At 44.6% G+C, this 25,226-nt stretch overlaps 1 protein-coding gene across 1 annotated transcript in view; it reads right to left on the reverse strand.

The window, feature by feature from the left end:
* The window catches only part of LOC125483095 (calpain-2 catalytic subunit-like), a 30,165-nt gene extending 5,756 nt beyond the window's left edge, over nt 1-24,409 (reverse strand). The window contains exons 1-6 of the mRNA XM_048596649.1: nt 24,312-24,409; nt 23,843-24,104; nt 14,765-14,837; nt 10,684-10,802; nt 5,575-5,711; nt 2,261-2,435 (exon numbers count right to left, since the gene is read on the reverse strand). Coding sequence (XP_048452606.1) covers nt 2,261-2,435; nt 5,575-5,711; nt 10,684-10,802; nt 14,765-14,837; nt 23,843-24,085 — 747 coding nt within the window. The 5' untranslated portion in view covers nt 24,086-24,104; nt 24,312-24,409. The remainder of the gene's footprint in view (nt 1-2,260; nt 2,436-5,574; nt 5,712-10,683; nt 10,803-14,764; nt 14,838-23,842; nt 24,105-24,311) is intronic.
* Nucleotides 24,410-25,226: the final 817 nt, after the last annotated feature.

Raw genomic sequence — 25,226 nt, forward strand, 5'->3', positions numbered from 1 at the left:
CACACACACACACACACTCACACACACTCACACACACACACACAGACGCTGTATACAGGGGAACCTGTTGATTTGTTGCACTTGGTTTTTGAATGAAGTGCCACAGCAAAGGTTCTCCCACAAGAAAGGAGCACATGGTGTAGAACACGTATTCAGGTGGAGGATGGATTGGTTCGCCAACAGGAAGCAGAAAGCTTTCTCCAGTTTTAATTAATGAGGGGGCAACTGGATTCAATGCTTGTGTCCTGAGAGGGTCAGTGTGGCCTTGACAGGCTGAATGGCCCACTTCCACACTGTAGGGATTCTCTGTCCATGATGTGGACATGACGACTGAATGTACAGGATCCACGTTTGTCGATGACACCAAGGTAGGTAAGGCAGAAAATTGTCTCAAGAAGGTGGAGAGATGCACGAGAGGGTATAGCAAGGCCAAGTGAGTGGGCAAAAACTTGGCAGACAGAGGATAATGTGGAGAGTGTAAAGTTGCTCGCTTTGACTGGAAGAAACAGAAAGCAGAGTATTGCTTATATGAAGAAAGATAGCAGAGCTCTGGAGTACAGGGAGATCTGGGTGACCTGCTCCACCAGTAACAAAGTAAGTTTTCGGATACAGTAAGTGATTAGGAAGGCAAATTAAGTGTTAGTTCTTATTGCAGTGGAATACAAAAGTAGGGAATTCTTACTGCAGCTTGCCAGTGGATTGGTACAACCATGTTTGGAATACTGTGTTGAGTTTTGGACTCCTTATTTGTAAGAAGTGGGTGGGAGGTGACGGCCTAGTGGTATTATCACTGGACTGTTAATCCAGAGACCCAGATAACATCCTGGGGACTGGGGTTCAAATCCCACCAGGGCAGATGGTGGAGTTTGAATTCAATAAAAATATCTGGAATTTAAAATCTAATGTTGACCATGAGTCATTGTTGATTGAAAAACCCATCTGGTTCAGTAACATCGTTTAGGGAAGGAAACTACCATCCTTCCCTGGTCTGGCCTACATGTGACTCCTGACCCACAAGAGTGGTTGAATCTTAACTGCCCTCTGGGCAATTAGTGGTAGAACAGTACAGGCTCTTCAGCCCAGGATGTTGTGCTGAACTTTTACCCTAAACCTAAGGTCTATCTAACCTCCACCCCTACCTTTATACTATCATCCATATGCCTATCTAATAGCCGCTTAAATGCCCCTAATGAGGCCGACTCCACTACCCTCTCCGCCAATGCATTCCACGCCCTGACCACTCTCTGAGTAAAGAACCTACCTCCGACGTCTCCCCTATATCTACTTCCACTCACTTTAAAACTATGCTCCCTCGTAATAGCTACCTCCACCCGAGGAAAAAGTCTCTGGCTGTCTACTCTATCTATACCTCTGATCATTTTGTACACCTCTATCAGGTCACCTCTCATCCTTCGTTGTTCTAAAGAGAAAAGCCCTAGCTCTCTCAACCTTTCCCCGTAAGACCTTCCCTCCATTCCAGGCAACATCCTGGTAAATCTCCTCTGCACCTTTTCTAACGCTTCCACATCTTTCCTATTGGGCAATAAATGATGCCTGGTCAGCGACACCCTCATTCCATGAATGGTTAAAAAAGAAAAAAACGGATATAACTGCATTAGAAGTAGTTGAGAGAAGATTCACACAACTCATTCCTGGAATTAGGGTCTTATGAGGGAACGGTGAAAAGGTTGGACCTATACCCATTGAGGTAAGAAGATTGAGAGTGATCTCATAGATCCCAAGGGGACTGGTCAGGATGGATACCGGGGGTGAGTTTGAGGCTGTGAGGGGATTAGAACCAGAGGCACAGTCCTTGAGAAAATGAGATTTCACCTGGGATGGAGGGACAAGTCCAGTGAGGACAGATGGGTGAGACTGTGCCTGGATTCTCAGGAGTTTAGAAAAATTTGAAGGATCTCATTGAATGTTAAAAAAAATTCTGAAAGGGAGAGACAGAGCCGATGCAGAAAGAATGTTTCCCATGGCTGTGGGGTCTGGAACCAGGGAACACAGTCTCAGAATAAAAGAAAAGCCCACAGTTACCCCCAGGAGAGGTACCTAGACCCCCATACAACCCACAGTTACCCCTGGGAGATGTACCCACCCTCCCATATACACTTATACAGACCAGGTTTCACCTGTACAGACTGGTATTCAAGATGTGGGTGACAGTGAGGGGGAGGTAGTGAGAGGCTCACACACAGACCTCCCCGTCCCCTTCCCCTCCCTCCCTCCCCATTCCCCCCTCTGTTACACTTACCACTGAGGGGGTGCTACAGCCCATGAAGGAGCCCAGGCTAATGGCTCTTTTCAGCATCTTCCAGAGATCCAAGGGGGGGTTCTTCAGGGAGATGACAGATTTAACCCCGCCAGTGAAATCCACCAGTGCTTCTGAAATCTGACCCATGTGCAAATCTCCGTATGATCCATACAGCCTATCGCGGAGGGGAAAGAGGAAAGGTGAACATTTTGTGGAATTTCTGATTTGAGCTCTGAGCCCCCAAAATCTACACTTTAATTTTGGAGCTGATCATTAGGCTGGGTGACCAATGCCATGACAGATCTCCACCTCAAATGATCAAACTTTATAGTGTTCAGCAGCTTCTGGATGGATCGCTGAGAGCATTGGCCTCCTTAATGAAGACTGTGCGACACTGGAAGAATTGGATCCGTTACCAAAGAAAGGCATGATTTGTCAAAATCTTTGTCTTGCACTTATCAGGACACTTTGCAAGAATACCAACAGAGGGCAATAAACCAATCAGAGGACAGTGCTGATTGGTCATCAAGTGGATTCTGTTTGGTAGAAGCATTGCCATGGAGAATACACCCATTATTGTAATCTTACAAAATGATCTGATGAGTATAAGACAGAAAAGCTTCAATAGGTTATGTCTATTTTCAGGAAATACAGAAGCTCTGTATCACCAAAGGACTGAACACTTGGTTAAATAGTCTGTGAAAGGAAAGGGTTTAGGGCCATTGGCATTTCCAGGTGTAAATAAAATACACTTTCACCAAGCTGGCACAATGACAGCATCTACAGATTGAGCTACCTCCATCAGTTAGACCACATCAGTCACAGACATGAGCTGAGGAAAGCTGCCAGTGTTGGAATGGGTTAGAAGCCATGAGCCAAAGTCCTCCTGAGCCTGTTGCATTTACCACATTTCACATCTCAGTGACTCAAATACTAAATTCTAACAAACTAAACCTTATCTCATTTTCGTTTCAATGTAACAATGCCATATTGAGGAGGGTAGTGCAGTTGATGTGGTTTACATGGATTTCAGTAAAGCCTTTGACAAGGTCCCACATGGAACACTGGTCCAAAAGGTACGGATCCAAGGCAAGTTGGCAAACAGAATCCAAAACTGGTTTACAAATAGGAGGTAAAGGATGGTGGTGGAGGGTGAGTTTTGTGATTGGAAGCCTGTGACCAGTGATGTACCATAGGGTTCGGTGCTGGTACCATCGCTATGTGTTACTTACATTAACAACTTGGATCTGAATGTAGAAGGTACAATTAGTAAATTTGCACTTAGCACAAAAATTGGTGATGTTGCTGGTAGTGAAGAGAATGGTGTCAGGCTACAGTCTGATATTGATCAGCTGGTAAATTGGGCAGAGCAAAGGCAGATGGAGTTTAATCCTGATAAACGCGAGGTGATGCATTTTGGGAGGTTTAATAAGGGAAGGACATACACAATGAATGGGTAGGTCCCTAGGGAGTATTGAGGAACACAGGGACTTTGGTGTACAAGCCCAAAGATTCCCGTAGGTATCAGCACAGGTAGACAAGGTGGTGAGGAAGGCGAACAGGGTGCTTGTAGAATAAAGGAACAAGGACGTCTTGTTACAATATAATAAAACATTGGTTAGGCCACAGATGGAATACTGGGTGTTGTTCTGGTCACCACACTATCAGAAGGATGTGATTGTACTGGAGGGGGTTCAGAGGAGTTTCACCAGGATGCTGCCTGGGATGGAAAGTCTAGTTATGAGATGAGACTGGATAGTCTGGGATTGTTTTCCCTGGAGCAGAGGAAGCTGAGGGGGAATCTGATTGGGATATACAGAATTATGAGAGGCGTAGATAGGGTAGACCATGAGAATCTTTTCCCCAAGGCAGATGTGTCTAAGACCAGAAGGAATTAGTTTAAAGTGAGGAGTAAGTGGTTTAGGGGGGAACCTGAGGAATCTTTTTCATTCAAAGACGGGTAGAAATATGGAATGTGCCACCTGAGAGAGTGATGGTGGCAGGCACTCTCACAACATTTAAGCAGCATCTGGATAAACATTTAAAATGCCAGGGCATCATAGGCTATGGACCAAGTACAGATAAATGGGATCAGTGTAGTTTAGTGTTTGTGGGTTGGCACAGACATGGTGGGCCGAAGGGCCTGCTTCAATGCTGTACGACTCGTACTAATTGCCAATGATCAGTGGAGTGATTGGTCAGATAGCCAGCTTTGTGTCTGCGCTGGCTCTTTGTAAGTTTATACTATTCATCCTGAAGATTAAAACTTGCTACTTTAATGAGCTAATCTGCTGTGTCACACTACCAGGCACTTTGATGTTAGTTATCTCAAAATATTTCATAGCCCTTGAGTCCCTTCCAAACTGCCTCAAGTTTAAAGACATTAGCTCACAGTAATTGTACATTAATGAGTGATGGTGATGGGCATTAACCAGGGACAGACTGTGATCATATACATAGAGACACAGACTGTAACTGTGGTTACTGCATTTGGATATGTACCTTTTTAATGTGTGTCTCTACTTGTATAAGATTGGAATCCATATGGTGTGGAAACAGGCCATTCGGCACAACAAGTCCACACCAACCCTCCAAATCCTCTCCCCCGACCCTATCCCTATAACCCACCTAATCTACACATCCCTGAACACTACGGGCAATTTAGCATAGCCAATCCACCCTAACCTGCACATTTTTGGCCTGTGGGAGGAAAACGGAGTGCCCAGAGGAAACCCACGCAGACACAGGGAGAATGTGCAAACTCCACACAGACAGTCACCCAAGGTTGGTACTGAACCCGGGTCCCTGGCACTATGAGGCAGCAGCGCTAACCACTGTGCCACCGCGCTGCCCTAGTGATGCACTTGTAACAGTTATAAATGTATAAAGATTAGGGTTCAGATCTAACCTCCTGGTTACCTGGAACATAGCACAGACTGCCCACCAGCTTCAGCCCCTGATACATTATGCTGAGCTCCAGGTGGCCACACTACCCTTGGCTAGCAAAGGGAGCGTGATTGCCTTTCTGTCATTTCTGCCAAAAGTGGGTGGCTGCTGGGTGAGACCAGGGCCAAGGATAGCTGTGATTCTCTCACTCCCAGTATCGTGCCACCACCCCCACCCCCCCCCCCCCCCTCCCCCCACCTCCTGGACACAGTCAGGAGAAACTGGGAGAACATGAGGAGAAGAGCTGTCATTGTGCTCCCAGCCTTGACCGTTGGCAGTGGCTGTCCCTCCATGGCGCACAGAGAGATGACCCTGTCACGTGACCCCTTCCTGCCCAGTGCCAGTCCTTCCCATGAACCATCACTCACTTAGCGTAGGCCTTCTCCATCAGAGCACACCAGAACTCATTCCAGTCACATGACCTGACGAAAATCAGCTGACCCCTTTCATTGGTGGGGAGACGATCATCGACTACCACATCCACCCAGTCACCGAAATGCCAGAACTGGAATCGGAGAGAAAAGCACTTTTTCAGGAATGTGGAAACTGGTAGCTGAAGGAGGCCCTTCCAGCCTCTTCCACTATTCAATATGGCTGATCCTGTATCTCCACACCTTGTTGTAGTTTAAAAATAGGAAGGACTTGTTACAACCGTACAAGGTGTTGTTGAGACCACACCTGGATTACTGTGTACAGTTTTTGCCCCTGTATTTACGAAAGGATATAGTGGCATTGGGGGAAGTTCAAAAAAAATCACTTAGACTGAGTCCTGGGATGAAGGGGTTGCCTTATTGAGAATCGTTCAACAAGTTAGCATTTAACTATTCAAGACTAGAAGAAAGAGAAATGCCCTTATTGAAACGTACAAGCTTCTGAGTGGGTTTGACAGGAAAATTGTTGAGGAGAGGTTTTTACTTGTGCTGGAGTGTTGAATTAGGGATCTTACAGAATTAGTTACGTACATTAAAACTAAGGTGAGGAAAGTCTCTGCTTCCAGAGTGTAGTGAATGTCTAGCATTCTCCACCTCAGGGATTTGTGGAGGCAGAATCTCAGAACGTGTTTAAAGAGGAGATCAGCAGATTCTTGAAATATCGGGGAGTTGATGGTTACAAGGAGATGGTACAAAGAGGGGTTGAAGTCTCAGACAGATCAACCATGATCTCGTTGGATGGCAGGGCAGGCTTGAGGGGCCGAATGGCCTGCTCCCGTTCCTATTTCTGATGTTGTTCTACTTCCTCCTCTCACACTTCAAAGGCCTCGCTCCAATTTAAAGACTTGATTTGCTGGTTCTGGCCTCCACTTCCTCTGTATCTGTCATTTCTACGTTCTACTGCACTTTCCTTCCAGGAATGAACTCTTGTGACTGCAATATAATCCTGTTGAAACTTGGAAATTCTCCAAGGTTACTATAATATATCCTTCCTGATGTCAGCTGTCCACCAGGAAATGTTATCCTACAGTGGCTGACTCAGTCCAATCTGCAGAACCAAAACAAAAACTTCCTCCACTTTGTGTTCCAGCCTGCTTTGGATAAATACCAATATTCCACTGGCTATTCAGGTCACTGTATCTGCCTGTCCTCTGGTTTGCAATGATTTCTAAACAAAAGCTCCTCATTTCTCCTCACTTATTTCTCCACCAAGTCCTAGTTCCTCAACGTTTAGGAAATATCCCGATTTGTATCTGATCCAAAGTGAATGATCTCACACAGCGTCAGGATGAGCTTTGCCAAAGTTTTATCAGTCTACATTCACTGTAAATCCTGCTCTGTAACATTTACTGTGATCCGATCTTGTGTATTCTGCAATCTTTGTAATTTTGTTCTTCATCCAAGTTATTAACTTCTTAATAAAAAGCTAAGACTCCAGCAGAGATCCCAATCAGCTGTGCATACATTCATTCCTACTCTCAACCTTCAACACCAGCTTTCAACATATCCAGCTAATTTCAACTTTTTGCTAACACTCTCCCGTGTGGGAGGTAATAAAATGTATTTCAGTAGCCCATGCAGATGATGCCTATAGGCTTCTTAAATTTTCTTAAAAATTCGGCAAGTCAAACATGAATTATTCTGCACAAGTCCACACTGACTCTCTGGCACAAGAGCGAAATATAGCAGATGCTGGAAATCTGAAATCAGAACTTTCCAAATGAAAAGTCATTGACCAGAATCATTAACTCTATTTCTCCCACCACAGATGATACCAGATGCTCAGTGGTTCCATTTGCTTTTATTTCTGACTGTGTCTGACTCAGTTCATGTTTGTTCATTGGGAGAGGTGAGGTAGTGGCAGTGCAATGGCAATGTCTCTGAACAAGGAACCCAGAACACTCCAGAGAGATGTGGGTTCAAATCATGCAGGTGGCAGGTGGCAAAGTTTGAATTGAAAATCTGGAATTATAAACTGGCCTAATTGCAACTGTATTAAAAATAACATGCTTGGTTGTAATCCAGAGCCCCAGCCTAACGCTCTGAGGGAATGGGTTCAGATGGTGAAATATGCAATCAAAATAAGTCTGGAATAAAGATAATCTGTTGATGACTATGTAAATATTGCCAATTGTCTGAAAAACCCAACTGGTTCACTAATGTCCTTCAGGGAAGGAAACCACCATCCTTACCTGGTCTGGTCTACATGTGACGCCAGACCCACAGCAATGTGGTTGACTCATAACTGCCCTCTGGGCAATTAGAGATGGGCAATAAATGCTGCCTAGCCAGTGAATAAAAGTAAATTGTTAATCTGGTCCTAGCGACAGATTCCAGTAACTTCCCCACAACTGACGTCAGACTGAAAGAACTCTATCGTTTTGCACTTTCTCCTTCTGATCTATCTAAATAATGGACTGACATTTACAATTTTCCAATCTGGAGACTTGGGGGAAATATAAGAATGATGCTCTGTAATTTCCTCACTGACTTTCATTAACTCTCTGGGCTCACAACGTATCAGATCCTGGAGAATTGACAGCCCTTCATTCTCATTTTGACCATTTTTTTTAAAAAAACTTCCATCAAATACAATATGATTCTCTAAATGTATTTTTTTTTGGTTTCCTTTGTGCTATTGATATTTTGGTGTCAGCTGTGAAGATGGACACAAATTGCTGAATTTGACAAACGCATAAACTATGGTGACCAGAGAGGTTTCCCAGCCATGAGCTGGGATCCAGACCAAAGCAGATAGATGATGCTCCCTCCCAGAGGGGAGTTCGGGATCTCCAGTGCCAGATCAGCTGCCTCAACCCCCTCCCCACACCTCCATGTGTGGCTTCACAGAGGTCCCCAGGCACCAGGGAAGGTGGGGGAGGAGAGGCAGTGGCGCACCCAGGTCCAACTGGAGGGGTCTACCTGCTTAGCCCCAGGGGGCACTGACCTCTCTTGTTGCTCGCCCACCCTCGGCAGCAGCACACACCCTGCTGGCACAGCTTCGGAGGTGCCTGGAGATTGCCTACCCACTGTCTTGAACTGGACTACAGGACCAGATACAGCCAAAATGTGGGCCAGCTTTAGGATATTCACTGAGGAGCTGGACACACCACTAATTTCTGCTGACAGCAAGTCTACCATTTCCTGATATGTCATCACCTTAGTCTGTCTTTAACAGAGATAGTAGGAACTGCAGATGTTGGTTCCTGCTCCTCTGATGCTGCTTGGCCTGCTGTGTTCATCCAGCTCTACACCTTGTTATCTCTGTCTTTAACAGGCCTTCATTTCCCAGAGCCATTTTCTCTCTCTCAATATATTTTAAAAACCCTTACTGTTAGCATTGAGATCCTTTCCTATTAGTATTCTTTTATTGTTTTATCAGTTGATGCAGGATTTTCACTTCCTCTGTCTTTGTGCAGGCTCCTCCTGTTAGTTTCATACACACCTTATCTCATTTGTTGGCCACGATTGCCTAACTACATTAGAGAAAATCTTGCCTTGCAGGAGTGAGTGCGTTCTGCGTGCAATGAAGGATTTCACTGAATCCGTCCCATTGTTTGTTGGTTTGTGTACCCATTAATAAATCAGTCCTGTTTGCTGTGGTCACTTTACAGCTCAAAAGACAGAGGGGCAGCCTAAAACCCACAGGACTGCTCCACCATTTAATAAGATTATGACTGATCTTCCACATCACGTCTCTGAAGAGGAGTCATACCAAACTTGAAATGTAACCTCGCTTTCTCTCTCCACGGATGCTGCCAGTCTCTTGAGTTTCTGCAACATTTTCTGTGTTTATTCTACATCACTGTCCCGTCCGATCCCCGAGTCCCTCAATCCTGCTCACTCCAATCTGCATTAGTTAGACTGATATGGATCAACTCTGCATTTTATGTGAAAATTCGACATTTCCTGTCAGAATGACTTCATTCTCCACTGGTCTCCACGTTAACACCTATCTGCGACTCCCTCAGCTGGTGCCGGGAGACCAGAAGACTACTTCTGCTAGAATGTTGCATCTTTTTCACTTCCTTCGCTCTGAGTAAGGTCTTGCCTGCATTCCCTGAAGTGCTAGCCTTTCCAGTGCTGAGGATGGTGCAGGAACTAGTATTGCTACATCAACTCCTTTCCCAAAGTCTCTGCTCTCTTGAAAGACTGTATAACGTTCAACACTGCACTCTGATTGAGTCCTATCACTGACAGAAACTGAGCTTAGTGTCGCTGTATCCCCGAGATTCCCCAACACCCCCACCCTACACCTAACCTGCAGAAAGACAAAATTCAGGGGAATAAGACATACTGGCTCAACCAGCCTGTATAATCCCAAATGGAGTTCCACTATCAGTACCTGGGTTTTCAAGTACTGTGGGTTTTTAAACATTTTTCTCCCTTTGGGATATTATATAGCAACACTGGGATATATATACAAATATATCGCATAGAAACACTGGGATATAACTGCAGATACATTACATTGCAGCATTGAATCCCTAAAGCGTGGAAGCAGGCCATTTGGCCCATCCAGTCCACACTGACCCTCTGAAGACCCAACCCGCTACCCTATCCCTGTAATGCAGCATTTCCCATGGCTAACCCACCTAGCCTACACATCCCTGAACACTACGGGCAATTTAGCATGGCTGATCCACGTAAGCTGCACATCTTTGGACTGTGGGGGGAAACCGGAGCACCCGGAGGAAACCCACGCAGACACAGGGAGAATGTGCAAACTCCACACAGAGAGTCGCCCGAGGGTGGAATCAAACCCGGGTCCCTGGCGCTGTGAGGCAGCAGTGATAACCAACAATAAGATATAGCTGCAGATATATGACATAGAAACAGCGGGTATAACGGTCGATATAGTATATTGCAACAGAAGCATATAGCTGTAGATACATTACATAGCAATAAGGGATATAGCTGCAATACATTACATTGAAACAGTAGGGTATAGTTGCAAACACATGACAGCAACAGTGGGTAAACTTGCTGATATATTACAGAGCAAACATGGGCCATATGTGCAGACACATCACCCATAATACTGACCCGAAAGTGAAAAATGCCGCAATAATTTCTTTGAAAGTCTTGATTAGGTGGCACGACATGAGCAAAAAGCTCTTGTTGCATTGTCAGGGAGGATAATGCAGCCAGAAACCAGCAGTTTCCTGGAGAAAAAGGAAGAACCTCATTAGTGTTAGAGACAATCTCCAAACCTCCCACCAAACTGCCCAGTCTGTGCCACTCACAATCGATGCCACCATGCAGATTTGTTATTGTTACTGGGGTCTTACAACATGCAAGACACACCGAGTGTAGCTGGAATGGGGCGTAACCTTATGGATTTGGTGAGTATGTCAGTATCCAGGAGAGTGGGCGTTGTAAATCTGCACAAGAGGGAACAGTTATACATTAATTAATAAAAATAAACTAACAGCAACACAGTAAAGGTGCTAGTGCAGGTGATGTGTTGTGACTGCAAGAGGTGGGAGATTCTGGACACCAACTTGATCCAGGACGAACATAAGGCCATAAGCTATCGGAGCTGAACTAGGACATCCAGCCCATTGAGTTTGCTGTGCCAATTATTGGCATCACAGCTGATGTGATAATCCTAAACTCCACCTTCCTGCCTTTTCCCCATAACCCTTGATTCCTTTACTGATTAAAAATCTGTCTATCTCAGCCTTGAATATACTGAATGACCCAGCCTCGATGGTCCTTTGTGGTAAAGAATTCCATAGATTCACTCCCCTCTGAAAGAGGAAATTCCTCCTCATCTCCCTCTTAAATGTGTGACCCCATATTCTGAGATTATGCCCTCTGGTGCTAGACTCTCCCAGAAAGGGGAACAAGCTTTCCACATCTTTCCTGTCAACTCTGCTAAGAATCTTAATGTGTTTCAATAAGGTCACCTCTCATTTTGCTAAATGCTAATGAATACAGGTCCAACCAACTCAACGTCTCCTCATAAGACTGTCCCCTCCATACCTGGGATCAACGTGGCAAACTTTCTCGGGACTGCCTCTAACACCAGTATATCTGTCCTTAGATCATGGAGACAAAGCTGTTCACAATATTCCAGCTGGTGTCTGAGTAATGATAATGTTTTAGCAGATCCTTCCTATTTTCCCACTTCATTCCCTTTGAAATAAAGACCAACACCTCATTTTCATTTCCTTTTACTCACTGAACGTGGATGCTTTTTGAGATTTATGCACGAGGGCTCCCAAAGCTATCTGCAGTCTTTCCCTATTTAAATAATTTTCACCTCCTCTATTCTTCCTGCAGAAATGCATAACCTCACATTTCCCCACATTGTAGAGGCATGGAGCTGTACAGCACAGAAACAGACCCTTCGATCCAACTCACCCATGCCAATCAGATATCCTAAATTAATCTAGAACATTTGCCAGCATTTGGCCCACATTCCTCTAAACGCTTCCTATTCATATACACATCTAGACGCCTTTTAAATATTGTAATTGTACCAGCCTCCACCACTTCCTCTGGCAGCTCATTCCACACACGCACCACCCTCTGTGTGAAAAAGTTGCCCTTAGATCCCTTTTTAAATCTTTCCCCTCTCCTTAAACCTATGCTCTCTAGTTTTGGACTCCCCTACCTTGGGGAAAAGACCTTGACTATTCACCCTATCCAGGCCCCTGTGTCACCCCTCAGCCTCTGATGCTTCAGGGAAAATAGCCCCAGCCTATTCAGCCTGTCCCTGTAGCTCAAACCGTCCAATCCTGGCAACCTCCTTGTAAATCTTATATTCCATCTGCCCAGCTTTTCTCCCATTCACTTAACCTGTCCTTGTCCTTCTGCATAGTTAACACAGTGTGGAGCTGGAGGAATGCAGCAGGCCAGGCAGCATCACAGGAGCAGGAAAGTTGGCGTTTCGGTTCGGGACCCTTCTTCCTGCTCCTCTGCTGCCACCTGATTTGCTGTGTTCTTCCAGCTCCACACTGCGTTATCTCTGACTCCAGCATCAGCAGTTCTTACTGTCTCTTGTCCCTCTGCAGACACTTTGCGTTATCCTCAGTACTGGTTGTCCCATCTATTCATGTGTTTTCCACAGACGTGACAAACTTGTGTTGAGTGTTTACAGCTTGAGGAACTTTTGGTCAAATTTTACGAGCTGGAATCTAAGCCGCAGATGCTGAGATGTATCAAGGAGGGAGAGAGATACCTAGACACGTTACTCCAGGAAGCAGTCGCATTTCTTAGGATCTCTTGGATTCGGTCAGTGGTCTGGGACAGGAGTGAGCGGCTGCAAGCAAGAGGTGGTAAGGGGAACCTGGGAATTGGAAAATCCCAGTCCTTTGCAATTCCTTAACAGGCGTGAGGCTCTCTCACCTTGTTTGAATGAGAAGTGTGGGACGGATAACTTAAATGGCCACGCCATCTTGGGACATTCATTCAACTGGGGAAAGCCGAAAGAAATATCGTGGTGGTAGGGGGCAGCAAATTCAGGGAGATTGACACTGTTCTCTGCAGCAAAGAATGCAAGTCCAGATGACTGTGTCGTTCTACACAGTGTCAGGATTCAGGATATCCGGCAGTGCAGGGGGAAAGATCTAGTTATCACTGCCCATGGAGATACAAACTACAGGGTTGAAGAAAGAGATTCCATTTAAAATCAGACTCTCAAAGATACTAATCACTGGATTCTCATGTGCAAACTGGCAGAGGGTAAACACAATTTGAGAGGGATGAATGTGTGGCTGAAGAGATTGGATTGAGAGAACTGGCCTCCAGTTCAGGGAGCAGTGGTACCGGCACTGGGGAGGGTGGGATCTCGACCACTTTTACAGCCCACACCAGAACCATACTGCGGCTGATGTTCTGCTGCATTGCAGAACCCGGGAAGTCAAAAGAGCTTTAAACTAAATGATAGAGGAAGAGATCAAATTTGGAAAGATATGGTAAATCAAAGGGCATGAATAAAGCCACAGGAAAAGGTACTCATTTGGGGAATGGAAACAAAAACTGTGACAGCAGGGATAGAGAGCAGAAAATGTAACAGTAAGCTAACAGACCCAAGGACAAAACTAAAGGATCTGTGGCTGAGTAACTTTCGGATTTTAGGCAAAACAGATGAACTAATTATGCAAATAGGAAGAAATGTTTGATCTGACAGCTATTACAAAGACATGGCTTCAGAATGACCTAGGATGGGACCCGAACATTAAAGTGCACAGGACATAAAGGAAAAACAGGAGTTGGGAAGAGATGGAGGATGTGCTAATTAATCATGTTATAGCACAATAGAGAGTGATGACTTAAGTTCAGAAAACCGGGATGTAGAAATTGTTTGGGTAGAGATGAATACTGATAAAGGCAAGTAACTACATGCATGCAAAGTGTATAGACCTCCATAATGATATGGTAGGATGGAGTATAAAGGAAGTACTTACAAATGGGACTTTGTTAGAAATGTACGCCAATAATAATGGGGGATTTTATTCTATGTATAGACTGAAAAATTAAGATGGACAATGGTAGCCAGGGTGAAAAGCCCATGGAATGTTTCCAGAATAGTTTCTTAAAACAGCATGTTCGGGAGCTGATCGGTGAATAGGCTACTGACCTGGTACTGTGCAACAAGACAGAGTTATTTAATGACATTGGCAAGATAGGATTCATTAATGACCTTGTGGTGAATGTGTTTTTAAGTTGCAGTGATCATAATATGATTGAAACTTACATTCAGTTTGAGGGAGAGAGGAGTGGGTCCAAGACTAGTATTTTAAACTTAAATAAGAGAAATTATGACAGTGTCACTTTGACTAGCTAATTGGGTTCAGGGATAGGTCAGTAGAGATCAGTGGTAGACGCTTGAGAGGATATTTCAAAATACACAGAATAAATACATTCACATGAAAGGAAAATGTCAAGGGGGAGATTGTGGTTAACAAAAGTATGTTTAAGATAGTATCAAACTTGCAAAGATGGCAAGGTTAGACACAGAATATAAACAATGCAAATAGTGACTGAAAGATTAGTAATGAATGAAAAAAAGGAGATCTAATTTAGATGGAGGGGGGTAGTTAGAACACACCGGGATCTCTGTGCTATGATTTTCACATATTGTGTTCATACCCGCAGTACCCTGACAGAATCTTACCCACTGCACTGCCTTGGCACAGATCAAATCGACTGACTCCTTTCACAAAAAACTGGGGGTTCCGATGGATTTGCTGGAAAGAAAGGAATTGTTTTAAATCCGACGTGGAACAGTTCAAAAGTTGAAGCATATCGTACATTCAGAGAGCTCCATGTTTCACTGATAATATTCCTGTTCTCACTCTGCTCACCACACACTTAGATTTTCCCCGGTGTGTCTATGGACAGGTTGCCCACCTCCAGCCTTGGCACTGTCCCACAGCAGGCTGATTGACTGAGGAAGGCAGCACAGTCAGGATCCAGTCCTTACTCTTGCCCTGTTGGAATCTGCGGATAATGCCCAGAAACAGGGAATATCAGAAAAAAGGAGAAGCAGCAAAGCCCCCACCTATTATTTCGCCATGAACTAATTCACCTGCATCTTCTGTCAGGATTAAAGATGAACCTCTTTCAGTGAGAGAGACCAGGATGTTGGTGTACCAGTAATGGAGCTGTGTAAAAGTGCAGTATGAATGGCTGATGGAGCTGATTACGTGGCAACATGTGTTGAAAGCAGGAGGAACATGTGCAGCCAGAACTTAAAGCTTTGATTGAGGACAATCTCAAACAAATTACCTCTGATCGGACTAGTAAATAGCTGAAAACTCTCTCTCTCTCTCTCTCATCTCTAGGCTTTGCCTGCCACTCAATATTTCATATTTCCTCATATCTCCACTCCCTTAATATGTGCACTTTGTTGTGAGGAATTCCTTATCCACACTAACGTGCTCACCTTAAGCTGGTGCCTCACAAACAGAAGTCAGGAATGTTACTGCTGTTATGTAATTAACGTGGTGAGAGATGACTGATGACCCTTAATTCACTCATTCTGAGAAACAAAACAAGGCCCAGAGGCAACATGTGGAGATTACCGTAAAATGCAGAATTGATTTAGAATGTACGGCCTGAACAGGTAAAACCGAAGCAACTTCTACAGAAACTTTCATAAGGCAATCACAACAAGGAAGGGAGAAAACTATTGGGACTAAATGGGTGGTTCTTTAAAAGAGCATTCACAGGAACAATGGGCCAAATGGCCTCTTTCTGCGATTTTAGTTTACGACTGCAATCATTCTGTGTGCTTCTCCTTTGCACATCCAGAAAGAGCCATCAGTCCCAATATAGAGTCGAAAATCCACTGCTCAGTGAAAAGGGCAGCTCACATTATTGTTTCTATGCGATCCCCCCTCATTTTTCTAAACTTCAGTGAATATAGTTCTAATCGATCCAGTCTCTCTTCAGACATCAGTCCTGCCAACCTAGGAATCAGTCTGGTAAACCTTCTGCACTCCCTCCATTACGAGGACACCCTTCCTCTGAAAAAAAGACCAAAACTGCACACAATACTCCATGTGTGGTCTCAGCAAGGCCCTGTATAATTGCTGCAAGACATCGCTACTCCTGTCCTCTCGTTACAAAGGCCAACATACCATTTGCCTTCTTTACCGCCTGCTGCACCTGCGTGCTTACCTTCAGCGACTGATGCACAAGGACAACCAGGTCCCACTGCACACTCCCCTTTTCTCATCAATCACCATTCTGAAAATAAGCTGTCTTCCTGTTTTTGCTCCCAAAGTGGATAACTTCACCTTTATCCACATTATACTGCGGCTGCCATGTATTTGCTCACTGATTTAACTAAAGCATCTCTGCACCTTCCTCTGGCCCAGCTGTGTGTCATCTGCAAATGCTACAAATATTACATTTACCTCCCTTGTCTGCATCATTAATATATAATTGTGAATAGCTGGGGAACCAAGCACTGATCCATGTAGTAAAAAGCGAAAGAACTGCAGATGCTGTAAATCACGAACAGAAACAGAAGTCCTGAGGAAGGATCACTGGACCTGAAATGGTAACTCTGATTTCTCTTCACAGATGCTGCCAAACCTGTTGAGTTTTGCCGGCAACTTCTGTTTTTGCTCCTGATCCATGTGGTGGCCCACTAGGCACTGCATGCCATTCAGAAAACAATTCCTTTCTTGCTGCTCTTTTGTTCCCATTCTGTCAGCCAGTTCCCAAAACATACTCAAAACATTTTCAGCAGGATGGCCTATTGCATCAAAAACAGCCATCTAACTATTCTACTCCCATTATCTAGCACTTGGGCTGTGGCATTGTATCACTTGGCATCTTTTAAATGTTACGTGCAAATGTACTTCTTCAAAGTAATGTGGGTTTCAGTGTCTCCCACACTTACAGGCAGTGAGTTCCAGATTCCCACCACCCTCTAGGTGAAAAAACTATCCCTAACATCCCCTCTTGACCTTCTATTCCTGACCTTAAATTTATGCCCCCAGGTCATTGACCCCTCTGTCAAGGGGAAGTGTTTCTTTCTGTCTATGCCCCTCATAATTTTACACATCTGAACAAAAATAAAGAAGCAGTGAACTTTCACAGCTAACTGACTGTGAAATTATAAACATCTCTGAAAATCGGAGTTGGGTCCAGGAAAAACAAACAAACAGTGAAGTTTCATAACTAATCTTGGAGACACCTCATTGTTGGACTTACTCACTGCTGGCAGTATCAGCAATACAGAGCCTGAGGCAGCTAAATGTTTGATTGTCAAACCTATTAACCTTAACCTTTTAGCTGTAAATTTATAACAGTGAATAGGGCAAGGTTTTATTTAATGTTCTATTGAGATCTGTCTCTTGATCAAATTTTTTAAAATATAAAACATTGGTATTCAGTTATCCCAGAGCAATGCTTTTAGAGCAGTAAGACTGGGCTGCTTTCTGGGTCTGTAGATTAAGGTGTAGGGATGGCCTTTAGTCGAGTGATAGCTCTTCCTGTTGAATGTGGGAAATTAGGGAGAGTTTCAATGATTGTGAGAATTATGTCTGCAGGAAGTGTGTTTGATTGCGAATCCTATTGGATTGCGCGGATCAGTTGGAGCAGCAGTTAGAGGCAATGAGAAATTTACAGGATCTACGGGGTGTGATGGATGGCAGTTGCAGGAAGGTAGGAAGACCACAGATACAGTCAGGCAGATGGGTTATCTCGAGGAGAGGTAGGCAGGCAATGCAGGAGTCTCCTGTGGCTATCCTCACCTCAAACAAGTATGCTGTTTTGGAAAATACAGGGGGTGAGGGGCTCTCAGGGGAATGTAACGCCGACAGCCAGGTTTCTGGTACTGAGACTGGCTCTAATGTAGTGTGGGGTAGGTCAGGCTCAAAGTGATTGGTTGTGATAGAGGACTCTCTAGTCAGGGGCACAGCTAGACATTTCTGCAGCTGACAACGAGACATCAGAATGGTGTGTTGCCTCCCTGGTGCCAAGATCAAGGATATCTCAGAGAGGGTGCAGAATATTCTCAAAGGGGAGAGGGACCAGCAGGAGGTTATTGGAACAAATGACACAGGAAGAGAAAAGGATGAGGTTCTGAGGAGAGAATGCAGGGAATTAGGCAGGAATTTAAAAAGTAGGTCCTCGAGGGTAGTAATATCTGGATTTACTCCCGGTACCATGAGCTAGTGAGAGTAGGGATAGGAGGAGGGAGCAGATGAATGTGCGGCTGAGGGGCTATTGCAGGGGAGAAGGATTCACATTTCTGGACCATTGGAATCTCTTCTGGAGTAGAATTGACCTGTATAAGAAGGACGGATTGCACCTGACTTGGAAGGGGACTAATATACTGGTGGGGAGATTTGTGAGTGTTACTCAGGAGTGTTTAAACTAGTAAGGGTTGGAGTGGTGAGACCCAGAGACATACAGGTAGTGAGAAAAGTGATCAGTCTGAGGCTGATACAGTTGAAAAGAGGAGCAAGTCAAATAGTCAAACCATTCAAGAGCAAGGCAGAGAACAGAGTAGGACTGATAAATTAAACTGCATTTATTTCAAAGCAAGAGGCCGAACAGGTAAGGCAGATGAACTCTGGGCATGGTTGGGAACATGGGTTTGGGATATCGTAGTGATTACAGAGACATGGCTCAGGGATGGGCAGGGTTGGCTGCTTAATGTTCCAGGGTATAGATGCTATAGGAAGGGTCGAAAGGAGGGCAAGGGGTGGGGTGTGGGAATGACGTTTTTAGTTAGGGATAACATTACGGCTGTACTAAGGGAGGCTATTCCAGGGAGTATGTCCAGGGAATTTATTTGGGTGGAACTGAGAAATAAGAAAGGGATGATCATCTTATTAGGATTGTATTATAGGCCCCCCAATAGTCAGCAGGAAATTGAGAAATAAATTTGTAAGGAGATCTCAGTAATGTGTGGGAATAATAGGGCGGTTATGGTAGGGGATTTTAACTTTCCAAACAGACTGGGATTGCCATAATATTAAGGGCTTGGATGGAGAGGAATTTGTTAAGTGTGTACAAGAAAATCTACTGATTCAGTATGTGGACGTACCTACTAGAGAAGGTGCAAAACTTGACCTACTGTTAGGAAATAAGTCAGGGCATATGACTGAGGTGTCAGTGGGGGAGCACTTTGGGGCAAATGATCATAATTCTCTCAGTTTTAAAACAGTGATGGAAAAGGACGATTGGTGGTGTAGTGGACAGTGAAGAAGATTATCTCAGAGTACAATGCGACCTTGATCATATGGACTGATTGGCCAAGGAATGGCAGATGTAGTTTAGATAAATGTAAGGTGCTGCATGTTAGAAAGGCAAATCAGGTCAGAATTTATACACTTAATGGTAAGGTCCTGGGGAGTGTTGCTGAACAAAGAGATCTTGCAGGGCAGGTTCATAGTTACTTGAAGGTGGAGTTGCAGGTAGACAGGTTAGTGAAGAAGGTGTTTGTAACGCTTGACTTTATTGATCAGCACATTGAGTACAGGAGTTGGGAGGTCATGTTGCGGCTGTACAGGATATTGGTTAGACCACTTTGGGAATACTCTGTTCAATTCTGGTCTCCCTACTATAGGAAAAATGTTGTGAAACTTGAAAGGGTGCAGAAAAGATTGATGAGGATGTTGCCAGGGTTGGAGGGTTTGAGCTATAGGGAGGGGCTGAATAGGCTGGGGCTATTTTCCCTGGAGCATCAGAGGCTGAGGGGTGACACAGGGGCCTGGATAAGGTGAATAGTCAAAGTGTTTTTCCCAAGGCAGGGGAGTCCAAAACTAGAGGGCATAGGTTTAAGGTGAGAGGTGAAAGATTTAAAAGGGACCTAAGGGGCAATTTTTTCACACAGAGGGTGGTGCGCATATGGAATGAGCTGCCAGAGGAAGTGGCGCAGGCTGGCACAATTACAACATTTAAAAGACATCTGGATAGGTGTATGAATAGGAAGGGTTTAGAGGGATATAAGCCAAATGCTGGCAAATGGGACTAGATTAATTTAGGATACCTGGTCAGTATGGATTATTTGGACTGATGCTGTACAGCTCTCTGACTCTATGGCTCTTTGTCCTTTCTCAACCTCATCTGCTCCAAAAAACAATCGCAGTCTGTCCAATCTCTCTTCATAACTGAAACTCTCCAGCCCTGGCAACATCCTGGTATATCTCCCCTGCACCTCTGTCCACTACCTTAGTCACCTCTTCAAAACAAAATTTAGTGAAATTTGTCAGGCATGGCCTACCTGTCATGTAGCTATGCTGGCTCTCCTTGATTAACTGAGACTTTCCAAACCGTTCAACTCCTCCATCCTTGCTTTTCGACACCGACAATTTCGTTCTCCTAATTTAGTTCCAAGTTCTCTCTTGCAATCATTCGCCTTAGGGCTTCTGCTGTTTTGAGCCTCAGTAACTGCCATAAACTTCCCTTTTCTCTTAATCCAAACATGTATATCCCTTACTATCCAGGTGTCGCAGGATTTAATGCTCCCACCCTTTTCCTTGACTGGAACATGTTGATCCTGTCCTCTCACTGTTTCCTGCTTGAATGCATTCCAACGTTCTGAGACAGATTTACCTGAAAATATCTATTCCCAGTCCACCCCAGCCACATTATACCTGATCTTATTAAAACAGCCTTCCTCCAGTTTCGAACCTTGATTTCAGGCCCATCTTTGACCTTTTCCATAACAATTTTGAATCTAACAGAGTTATGATCGCTGTCCGCAAAATGGTCCCCACTGATACTTTGCCAAAGAACAGCACAGCACACTAAGAACTGTCATGTTATCCAAATGAATCAGTTGAGGATGAAGATACCCCATACTCAGATTTTGTTTTAAAACAATCAACCATACTGCTCCCTGCTCATTCCAGGCTTTGTAAAATGCTATATGTCTCCCAATGACTCCGACCACATTTTCTACAAACAAAACAGGAAGTGTTGGAAAAACTTAACAGATCTTGCAGCATCTATGGAGAGAAAGCAAAGTTAATGTTTTGGGGACCAGAAGTTCTGACTCCAGCCACTAGAGAATTTGCCACCTGATACCCATTGATTCCAGTTTTGCCAGGGCTTCTTGATGCCACACTTGATCGAATGCAGCCTTGATATCAAGGGCTGTCACTCTCACCTCACCTCTGGAATTCAGCTCTTTTGTCCATGTTTGAACCAAGGCTGTAATGAGATCAGGAGCTGAGTGGCCCTGGTGGAACCCAAACTGGGCATCACTGAGCAGGTTATTGCTGAGCAGGTGCTGCTTGATAGCGCTGTTACTGACACCTTCCATCACTTTACTGATGATCGAGAGGAGATTGATGGGGCGTAATTGGCCAGATTAGATTTTTCCTGCTTTTTGTGTACAGGACATAGATGCCAGTGTTGTAACTGTACTGGAACAGCTTGTCTAGGGGAGCGGCAAGTTCTGAAGCACAAGTCTTCAGTACTATTGCCGGAATGTTGTCAGGGCCTGTAGCCTTTGTACTATCCAATGCCTCCAACCGTTTCTTGATATCATGTGGAGTGAATCAAATTGGCTGAAGACTGGTATCTGTAATGCTGGGGACCACGGAAAGAGGCCAAGATGGATTATCTGCTCAACGCTTCTGGCTGAAGATTGCTGTGAAAGCCTTATCTTTTTGAGTGATGTTCTGGGGTCTTCCATCATTGAGGATGGGGATATTTGTGGATCCTCCTCCATTTAGATAATATGTGTCTTCTTCCTGCCAAAATTCTCACACAAGCTCACACCAGGATACACGAACACCAACTTGCAGCAAAACGGCATGACCAGTTCTCCCTCATGACATAGAAGGACATCAATTCGACTGGGACAAAGTTATAGTACTAGGACAAGCGATAGAAAGACAGGCACGAGAATTCTTGAAGGCCTGGTTTTCAAACCCCATGCAATTAATAAATATGTTGAAAGAGACCCCATCTACATACCACTACGGTACAAAACCAGAAACAAGGCTGCCCACCATGACAGACCACACCATATAAATTCAGAGCGGGACAGAACAACAGCGCTTCAACAGAGACTACACAGCACTGACAAAGTCACCTAGAAGGGAGAAGAAATATTTGCATGAAAACCAGTCAGCTCGGCAAACCAACCAACAATTCCAAGCTCACACCTTCCTACACTACATTCCATTTGCCAGAGCTTTGCTCACTTATATTACCAATCTATATCCCTTGTAGCCTCTACAGGCTCTCTTTACAACTTACTTTCTGGCCTAGCTTTGTGTTATCAGCAAATTTAGCCACCATATCTTCTCATTTTTAATGTGAGAGGAGAGAGATTTAAAAAAGACAAAAGAGGCAAACTTTTTATACAGAGGGTGGTTCGAGTGCAGGATGAACTTCCTGAGGAAGTGGTGGATATGTGTACAATTACACCGTTTAAAAGACATTTGGATAGATACATGTATAAGAAAGCTTTGGAGGGATATGGGCCAGGAGCAGGCAGGTGGGACTAAGTTGGTTTGGGATTATTTTCAGCATGGACTGGTTGGACCGAAGGGTCTGTTTCCATGCTGGATGACTTTATAAGTCATTGATATGAATTGTGAACAACTGAGAACCCAGCACTGATCCCTGTGGCATACCACTCGATACATCTTGTTAATCTGGAGACAAACCAGTTTTCATTAATTTCTGTCTCCTGGTAGCTGGCCAATCTACTATTTGTGCCAAAATGCTAGCCCCAACACCTCGAGCTGTCAATTTTTGCATGTAGAAATGACTTCTGTAAATTTAAGAACAGTTCACTGTTATCCACAGCACATTACAATCCTCAAAGAACTTTTATAATTTAGTTAAATATGATTTCCCTTTCATGAAACCACATTGCTTCTGCCTGAGTTCCTTGAACTCATCGAAGTGCCTTGTTGTAGCTTTGTTTTCAGACATTTAACTGATATTTTACTGTTAACTTGTTATATTTCACCTGTTCCAGATGTTAATCTCACTGGCTGCTAGTTCCCTGCTTTCTGCATTCCTCTCTTTGAATGAAGATGTTATGATGAAACAGAAAGACCAGGAAAGAGTTAAGTACAAGGGGAAATTATTCAAATTTGTTTGTACAGGCTTTTAGACTGGCAAGTGCAAGATACAAACAGGATACAACAGTGTAAGTTATGGCATTGGACTGGTAATTCAGAGAATGTTTAAAAGAGATGAACAAATAGATTGATGGATTGTTGGAGACTGAGGAGTGATGGAAGATATTAAGTTAGACCCAGAGAATGCAGGAAGTACAGAGTTAACTGATGCTGTAATTTGATTGTTGCGAAGACTACAGTAATTTCTATTAGTACGAACCTTTAGACATTATCAAAATAACCACTTGCATTTTGATGGTGCTTCTCATGATCTTGGGGAGTACCAAAGTTCATCACAACCAGCCAGTTATTTTGTAAGGTGTGATTTCTGATGCAATGAGCAAAGTTATGCACAGCGAGCTCTCAATAACAGGTCAAATATCATTGCGTGCCTCTATTTTGCGGAGGGAGCCCTTCACCGTTTTAGAATCTACTCATTCCCCCTACAGCCAAGCCACAAGCGAAGACATAGAATTGAACTTCCACCCAGGATTCGAAAGGGGGATGCTGGGTCACAGTTAGAAACAGAGTGGGGTGGGGTGGGGGTGTTTGGTGGGGGCAGAGGTTGGGGGAGGGGAATGGACATTCAATCATTAGAAGAAAGTTTGGACCATGGCCATGGAGCCCTAGTCAGTACTCACATGGGGTCTCCTCCACTGCACAGCTTTCACCTTGCTGTCCCCTATGGATGTCCAGTCAGCGGGGAAGCTGAGGTCCTCAAACAAGCCGCGGCTCTGCAGGCAGCTCCTCCGCAGGGACTCGTAGTCCTGGCCATTAAACCTCCTGGGATTGGACAGGCTTCCTGCTCTTCGGACTGGAGGCTGCAAGCTCCTGTCGACTGCCCTTCTCTGTGACCCTGGGGAAAGGAGCTCGTGTCCATCCATCCTTCTGGCAACAGCCTGCCTGGAAAAAGAAGCAGCAAACATGAAGGGAGCGTGTACTGGCTTGTCCCACCATCCAGCATGTAGCAATTGTGAAATCAAATCCTTCACTCTTCACTGAAAGAGGTCTGTAGGTGGGAATGAAAGGTGAAATGCTCTACCATCTCCAGGATCTCTCCATCTCCCGTTCCCTCTCCCTAGGAAATCCAGGAAACTAACAGCTACCTACCAGTTTCTCTCTTATTGATCTGGTTATCACGATGGTTAAAGTACAACAACAGGCACTTTCTTCCTCCTGCGTGCTCTCCACCCCCACACACACATTTGCATGCCCACTAGAATGTAATCCTATCTAGCTGCTCAATCCTTTAAAGAGCAAGACTGAAAGATTCTTGCTTGACTGCATTTTTACAATTGGGAGTGCCCTGGCAACAAATACAGTTTCCTAATCCCTTCCAGGAGTTCTAATCTGATATTCTCAGCTGGGACCTTCTCCCAGGAAGCAGTGGCTAAGGGGTGGGAAGGGGAAATAATTGTTTAGACGGGCCAGCACTGGGGAGATACCTAACACCCTTCACATTTCCAGGGAACACAGACTCCTGGTGAGATTGCCGCTAGTCAATCTTCCCAACCTGCTGCCAAATAATGTCCAGTTAAAGAGGCATCTCCCCGACTGGTCAACCTGTGGAGGCAGCTTATCTGCTTCAGGGGGATGGTCCCTCAGGCTCCATCTTCATCTGAAAGACCAAGGCCCTGGGGAAGCCATGCCTCTGCTTCCTTCCTCATCTCTCCCCTCAATACCCAACCCCAGAAACCATCCTCCTCAGGCAACACATGCCTGTCTCTCTGCTAATCCTCCACCTTGGGAGAGGGGGTGCAGGCAGCTGGGAGGTTGGGGGGAGCAGGCAGGAAAGACTAGGGGGAAGAAAGTACAGGCCAATTGTAATTTAACCATCAATAATAGAGAGAATGGTAGGTAACCATTAGTTTCTTTGGGAGTAAGAGAGACACGAGATGGTAAAGCAAGTTGATTTGAGATCATTTCTTGTTACATATTCCATCTCGTTACACTGATCTCACTCAGTATTCTTTCCTTCCTGCCTGTCCTCCTGAAAGGTCACGTAGCCCTGAATATTTAGTTCCC

The sequence above is a fragment of the Rhincodon typus genome, chromosome 5, assembly GCF_021869965.1.
Source record: "Rhincodon typus isolate 14 chromosome 5, sRhiTyp1.1, whole genome shotgun sequence".
Lineage (NCBI taxonomy): Eukaryota > Metazoa > Chordata > Chondrichthyes > Orectolobiformes > Rhincodontidae > Rhincodon > Rhincodon typus.